General features: G+C 68.3%; 1 protein-coding gene across 1 annotated transcript; it reads left to right on the top strand.

Moving 5' to 3' along the window:
- Positions 1-1735: 1735 nt before the first annotated feature.
- Positions 1736-6666, top strand: CHLNCDRAFT_28165 (hypothetical protein; the record flags this gene model as incomplete). The annotated part of the gene is made up of 15 exons (XM_005843244.1): positions 1736-2026; positions 2269-2557; positions 2706-2778; positions 2895-2973; positions 3202-3332; positions 3534-3701; positions 3882-3957; positions 4218-4346; positions 4580-4653; positions 4852-5041; positions 5217-5392; positions 5636-5710; positions 5918-6023; positions 6181-6354; positions 6604-6666. Coding segments are annotated over 15 exons (2094 nt in total), but the record flags the coding sequence as incomplete, so codon positions are not given.
- Positions 6667-7570: the final 904 nt, after the last annotated feature.

Below are 7570 nucleotides of genomic sequence, written 5' to 3' on the forward strand. Positions count from 1 at the left end.
TCGCCCAGCTTTCAGAAACACTGGACCACAGATCGCGCTGGCCAGCCTGGCGGATTACCAAACAGAGAGAGGAGACCTCCTTACCTATATATCCCACACCATCTCTCTCAGCCAGCTCACCCCTGAGGAGCGTGTGCTCGTCTGCGTGGAGGTCACGCATGCCGCGACACCCGCCTTTAGGCGGCAGTTGCTGACAAGCTGGAGCAACACAGCTCTTGGATGCATTACCTGGTTCAACAGGGGTGGCAGGTCACCTGCTTCCCTGTCGCCGTGTCCCACTCGGGCCTGGTCACTTCCACAGCGCGCGCTGCTCTCGAGCGGTGCGGCGTTGCGCCCCGCCAGGCGGCGACGGCGGTTCGCCGCCTTGTGCGCAGTGCCCTCGCTTACAACGTGCAGATTCGCACATCACGACGATCACTGTATGCACAGACGCCGCCGACAGCTCAGAACCCTCCAGATCCAGCCTGACAGCCTCCTGTGGGGAGGGAGTGGCGGCAGGCTTCCTCTGGAAAGTCGCTGCCACCGTTTCTCCCCCTGAGTCACCCGTGTTTGGTCACATCTTCTTCTTCTTCTTCACGGAGACCTCCTGAGGGTTGCGGCTCCATCAAGAGCTCGCTCCGCAAGTGAGCGTCGCAACCAAAATGGACGTAAGACGGCTGCTGGCAGCAGACATGAATGGCACCTGGAAGGCACAGAACATGCTTTGGCAAGGTGTGGAGAGGGGCAGAAGCATCACCGCTGCTCCATTCCATCCGACACGCGGCACCGCCCCCCCCACCCGCCACTGGCATTGCGTGGTCGCTCGGTTCCCAGGCTCATCTGCCTTTGTGCATGTTTGTGAACTTTTCGAGTCAGGAAATTGTGCCCACCGCATCCTCCAGCACTCTCCAAACCACCACCAACGTCAGCGCAGCAGCAGATGTGAGGACCCCAGCAGAAGAAGTGAGCACCCGAGAAACAGCCAGGGCCTTGGGAGCCCACCGTGGAGAGGTGGCGCATGTAGGCAGCTTGGGGGCGACAGACACAGCCTGCCAGCACAGGATTGAGCAAGAAGGCGACAGGCAGGGTTTGTTGCGGCATCCCGGCGGCGGCGGCAGCAGAGCCGCCATCCCGAAGCTCCCAGCACTTTCTCAGAGGACAGCAGCAATGGGGGCCACGGATGGGCAGGGTATAACAGCGTGTGGCAGCATTTCAGGCCCCATCCCCTGTTACTCTTCGTTTGAAGACGCTCGGCGGAGCCGCCGCACCGCCGCACGGGCCCGTGACCTGGCTTGCTCCTGACTGGGGGTGTCTCATTCTGTTATCAATGGACATGCACTGTCGTCCCTCTGTGTGCCCTTTGCCCTGCCTCTGCCTCAGGATTGGCTCCCTCAGCACAAAGGGGGGCAGGCTGTGCTGCTTGCCCGATAGCAGGTTGAGCTGCTTCCTTCATCACCCGCTACCTATAGTCACGTGCATGTGATCGATTCATGGTCAGGAGCTCTCAGATGGGGGAGAGCAGCATGTGTTGCCCCCTGAACACATGCGGCCCACGTGGCGTAGCACGGTTCAAAAGTTTGGGCGCCCCGCGCGCCCCCACACATCCAGCTTGCCTTGACTAGGTTGATACAATCAGCGGGCAGGATGGAGGACGCCATCCCCCTCATGAACTCGATAAACGCTCCGCTGGAGCTCTGCGAGCAGGCCCAGCAGCGCTTCCTGCAGTTCCTCAACAGCTACACCATCAGCGAGCACGATGGGGAGCACCCCAGCCAGAGCGGCTCGCACAGCCTTCGCTCAGGTGCGAGCGACTGATCGGCGCGCTGGGCGTTGGTGGCGATCACCGAGCGCTGTACAGCCTGCCGGGAGCTGCTGGGATGCGCAGTGCGGCGTGAGGCGGGCGCCGATTTTGAACCGCCCCGCCACACATGCAGGTGGCCGCCCCAGCCAGCGGCGCCGCTTCTACGTGGCGCAGCTGGCCACCATGAAGGAGCGGGAGCTCAAGTGCCTGTACGTCAACTTCGAGCACGTGCTGGAGTATGACCAGGTGGCCACCGGCGGCGGGGCAGCGGAGCGGGCAGCCACTGCCCGCTTGGTGCACGTCTCTGTTGCCCACCAGGAGCCCTGTTGATACACATGCCGCTGCTGACGGCTGGGCGTGCTTGTCGGCCGGCTCTTGCTAGCTCCCCGCAATGCCTGCACCCTTGCTGCCATGCCGGCTGGGGTTCCCCGCACGCTCAATCGCGTTGCCCCGCGCCCCGCCCCGCCCGCTTGCCCCGCTGCCCGCAGTCGCTGGCCGCCAACATCGCAGAGGCCTACTACCGGCTGGAGCCCTTCCTGCACGCCGCGGTGCGCGCCTTTGTGCGCCAGCACCTGGACACCTTTGCCGAGAACGAGGACGGCAGCGACAAGCAGTTCTGGATCTCCTTCTACGGCCTGCTGGAGACGGACAGGCTGCGCTCGCTGCGCTCCGCCAAGATTGGAAAGCTGAGCCAGTTTGTGGGCACCGTGACGCGCACCACCGACGTGCGGCCCGAGCTCTACACCGGCACCTTCCGCTGCATGGAGTGCATGACGGGTGGGTTGGCCGCAGGAGGGGGCGGCAAAGGGGTTGGGTTGGGCCGCGGGTGTTGCAGCCAGGTGGCGCTGCAAATTGGGGCTGCCAGCACCGCTCCGCGGCCAGCATTGATGGGGTGGGGCTTTGCCACTTGCCGCCTGGTGTGCAGTGGTCCAGGACGTGGAGCAGCAGTTCAAGTACACGCAGCCCGTCATCTGCCCCAACGCCACCTGCGGCAACACGTGAGCGAGGCGTGCGTGTGGCCCTCCCTCGGCTCATCCCTCTGCGTGCTTCCCCTGCCGTCATCCTGCCCCACCGCCCTCCCTCCCCCTCCGCACCCCTCCCCCCTTCCTTGCAGCACCGCGTGGTCGCTTGTGATGGACCAGTCCCACTTTGTGGACTGGCAGAAGGCCAAGGTGCAGGAGAACCCGGATGAGGTGAGGTGGCGCCAGCTGGCGGCGCTGCGCGGGCTGCTGGTGTGGCTGGGCCCACGCAGCCATGCCCGTGCTGCGGCAGTGTCGGGCCGCTGCGGAGATGGGGTGCGGCAGGTTGGCCAGCGGCCTGCGCGGACGGCAGGGCCAGCGCTGCGGCCCGACCAACATGAAGCGCCCTCCCACCTCCCCCGCCCGCCTGTCCTCCCCGCACGTGCGTCCCGCCTGGCGCAGGTGCCCGCGGGCTCCCTGCCACGCACCATGGAGGTCATCCTGCGCAATGACCAGGTGGAAAGCGTGCGACCCGGAGACAAGGCGGTGTTCACCGGCATGCTGGTGGTGGTGCCGGATGTGGCGGCGCTGACGTGAGCGGGGCCGCGGGGCTGACCGGCTGGCTGGCCGGCTGGGCTGCCAGGCCCCATTCACCAGGGCCAGCGCAGCAGCGCTGTGCGTGCCTGCCTGCCTGCCTCGTGTTTTGCACGGCGCTGCGGTTTGCCCTCCTCCTGCTGACCGGCTGCTGTTTCGCGCCGCGCCGCGGCTGCCTGCCCCTCTCCCGCCGCCTGCAGCGCGCCCGGCGAGCGGCTGCAGGCCAAGCTGCAGAGCGACAAGGGCGGGCTGAGCGAGGGTGTGACGGGGCTGAAGAGCGGCCCCGCGCGCACCGGCGTGCGCGAGCTGACCTACAGGCTCGTCTTCATCGCCAGCGGCACGCAGGTGGGTCCTCCGCAGCAGCAGCAGTGTGGCGGCCTGGGCAAGGATGCGACAAACAAGGGACGCATGCTCCCAGCCTCAGCAGCATGCCGCCCTGCAAGGCCCAAGTCTGCTGAAGCTGTTGTCACAGCTGCTGCGTGCTGCACCGTCTGTACTGCATGTACCGCCTGTACCGCCCCCTGACTGCAGCCTCTGGACCAGAAGAGCGGCATGGTCAACATCCGCGCCGACGACGACCAGGAGCCCGAGGAGGTGCTGGCGCAGTTCAGCCTGGAGCAGAGGGTGCGCCGCGCAGCTGGCTGCAGGGCTGCCCAGGGCCTGCCTGTGGGCCGATGGGCCCTGCTGCCGCCCCTGCTGCCGTGCCGCGCTGGCTGCATGGCTGTGCTGCTGGGCCCAGCGTCTGCTCATCATCATGCCCCCCGGCCCTGGGGCCGAGGGCTGGGGCCGTGCCGGGCCGCCGCGCCGCCGCCTGTGCTGATGTGAGCGCTGCTCCCCTCGCCCTCTCCCCCCGCACCGGTGCCGGGCAGGAGCGGCTCGAGGAGATGCGTCGTGACGAGAGCCTGTATGAGCGCATGGCTCGCTCCATCGCGCCCAACGTGCACGGCCACATCGACGTCAAGCGCGCGCTGCTGCTCATGCTGCTGGGTGGCATGCACAAGGTCACCAAGGAGGTGCGGCGGCGGCGGCCCGCGTGGCTTGCCGGGGCTGCTGCGCCTGCGGTTTTGGCACGGGATGGGGTTGCGCGCTGCAATGAGGGGGCACCCCCTGGATGAAGGCCGCCCAGCAGCAGGCGCACAAGAACAGCTGCCTTGCCTGCCCCTGCCTGCCCCTGCCTGCTGCCTGCCCCTGCCTGAGCGTACCTAGGCCTGCCTGGGCCTGCTCCCTGCCTGCCCCTGGCCTGCAGGGCATCAACCTGCGCGGCGACATCAATGTGGCCATCGTGGGCGACCCCGCCTGCGCCAAGAGCCAGATGCTCAAGTGAGCCGCCGAGGCGCCCGCCCGGCCGGCTGGCAGGCCAGGCAGCCACCGGCCAGCGGGGGAGGCCCGCGGGGCGCTGCCATCGTCTACCTGCTGCCCCGTGTGGGGATCCACCTCCCTGCCCGCCCCCCAACAACGGCCTCCTTGCGTGCCCCCTGCCCCCCTCCCTCCCTCCCTCCCCCCCCCTCCCTCCCCCAGGTATGTGGCCGCCTTCCTGCCCCGCGCCGTGTACACCTCCGGCAAGAGCTCCTCCGCCGCGGGCCTCACCGCCACCGTGGTCAAGGAGAGCGAGAGCAACGAGTTCTGCATCGAGGCGGGGGCGCTGATGCTGGCGGACAACGGCATCTGCTGCATCGACGAGTTCGACAAGATGGACGTCAAGGACCAGGTGCGGTACGGGGGCGGTACGGGGACGGTACGGGGCGGCACATGGCGGCGCAGCAGCGCTGCGCGGTTGGTATCAGCAGGCGTGTGCAGGGCCGCGGCGCATCAGGTGCTGCGGCCTTGCCCCCCTCACACTCTTCTCCTCCCCGCCTGCCCCACCGCCCCGACACCACCCCCAGGTTGCCATCCACGAGGCCATGGAGCAGCAGACCATCTCCATCGCCAAGGCAGGGATCCAGGCCACCCTCAACGCCCGCACATCCATCCTGGCGGCGGCCAACCCGGTGGCGGGGCGGTACGACCGCTCCAAGCCCCTGAAGTACAACGTGGCGCTGCCGCCAGCCATCCTGTCACGGTGGGTGGGTGGGTGAGCGGGCGCGTGGTCGCATGGTGGTGGTTGCAATGCATGTTGCATGGTGGTGTGTGTGTGGTGCGTGGTGGGTGGCCGAGGCTGCGCTGGGCCTGCTGTCAGGGCTGTGAGGTGCGGGAGCGAGGTCTGCGGCCCACACCGCCCCACCACTGCTCCCGGCATGGCCACAGGCGTGCCTGCCGTACCTAGCCTGCCTGCCCGCCCCGCCTGCCCTGCGCGCGCCTGCAGCTTTGACCTGCTGCACGTCATGATTGACGAACCAGACGCAAACCTGGACAAGCAGATAGCGGAGCACATCCTCAGGTGGGGGTGGGGAGGGGCCTGCGGGGCCTGCAGGGCGTGGCGGGTGGGGAGGCGCCGACTGCACGGCGCGGCGCTGCGCCTGCACGGGCAGCCTGCCTGCCTGAGGGCTGCCACCCCTCGTGACCCAGCACCAAACGTGACAGCCAACAAGCCTCCCTCCCTCCCTCTCTGATGTCCTTCCCCGCCCCGCGCCTGCCCGCCCCGCAGCGTGCATCAGGGCCAGGGTGTGGCGCTCAACCCGCCGTACACGATGGAGCAGATGCAGTGCTTCATCAAGTACGCCCGCGCCATCAAGCCACACATCTCCCGAGAGGTGCGGCGCAGCCCCGCCATCGCCCCGCGCCGCGGGACCATCGGGGCAGGCCCCGGCTTCCCACCCGCCACCCGCCGCTTCCTGCGCCGCCTCTGCCACTGCCGCCTCTTCTCCTCTTCCCCATGTCTTCCCCTGCCCTCCCCGCCGCCGCCCGTAGGCCCAGCGCCAGCTGGTTGTCTCCTACAAGAAGCTGCGCGGCGACGACGCCGCCCCCGGCACCGCCACCGCCTACCGCATCACCGTGCGCCAGCTGGAGGCGCTGGTGCGGCTGAGCGAGGCGCTGTCGCGCCTGCACCTCAGCGAGCACGTCACTCGGGAGCACGTCAAGGAGGTGGGCTGTGGCCGGGACCTTGAGCGGTGGTGGTGATGTGCAAGTGTTGTGTGGGGTGTGTTTGTGTGGTAGAGGCTGAGCCAGGGCCTGGGAGAGGGTGTAGGTAGCACGGTGGGACGGTTGGGCAAGGATGCCAGCCAGAGACGGCTGGTAGTGGCACACCGCCCTCCCCGCCTTCTCCGCCGCATCTCCACAGCGATACACGCTCCCGCCTGGCACCCACCGTGCCGGCTGCTCACCGCCCCGCAGGCGTACCGCCTGGTCAAGAACAGCATCATCAATGTTGACCAGGCCGACCAGGAGCTGGGGGATGAGGATGTGTTTGACGATGTGGCGGAGGTGGAGCACATGGTGGAGGAGCAGGACATGGCGGCGGCGGCGGCGGCTGGCGATGGTGACGGCGATGCCGAGATGGCATCCGCGGAGGCCGGCGCCGGCCCCGGCGCGGCAGCAGCTGCCGGCAGCGACGCGGAGAACCGCGACGCCAACGCCGACCCTGCCAGCACGGCGGACAAGCAGGCGGCAGGCGGGGCGGACGCTGGCGCGGCAGAGGGTGCGGCGGCGGCGGCGGCGCAGCCGCTCTTCCCCGCCAAGAAGGCCGCCACCAAGGTGCCGCAGCAGAAGTTCAACAATGTCAAGGTGGGTGGCCATGCAGCCTGGCAGGCAGCCTGGCTGGCTGGGGCGCCGGCTGGCTGGCTCCCCGCTGGAGCCGTGTGCTCGCCCAGCCTGCTCCTGCCGCTGTTCAGCCCGCCTTTTGCTGTGCTGCCTCCCTCGCTCCCGTCCTGCTCCCCACCCACACCTGCCTGCCCTCTCCCCCGCCTCCCGTACCTTCCCTCCCGTGCAGAACCTGCTGGTGATGCGGCTGCAGCAGCTGGAGGATGAGGGGGCCGGGGAGCGGCGGGAGGTGGGCATGGAGGAGGTGTCGGGGGCGCGGCAGTGCGACCTGCTCAAGTGGTACTTTAACTACCTGGTGGACAAGTGAGTGCTGGGGGCATGTGTGGGTGGGCTGGCCATGTGTGGCTGCGCTGGCTGGCAGCATGCTGGCTGGGCATCGCGGTGCCCGTCGTATGCGCTGTCGCTGGCAGCTGAGGCGTCTGCCTGGTGCCGGGATGCGCTGGCCGTGCACCGGTGCTACCAGCGACTGAGGGTGCAGCGCGGCTGTGGGATTGCCTGGCTCTGTGCCTGGCATCGACTGACCGGGCATGCCGTGTTACCC

The sequence above is a fragment of the Chlorella variabilis genome (genome assembly GCF_000147415.1).
Source record: "Chlorella variabilis unplaced genomic scaffold CHLNCscaffold_32, whole genome shotgun sequence".
In the NCBI taxonomy this organism is placed as follows: domain Eukaryota; kingdom Viridiplantae; phylum Chlorophyta; class Trebouxiophyceae; order Chlorellales; family Chlorellaceae; genus Chlorella; species Chlorella variabilis.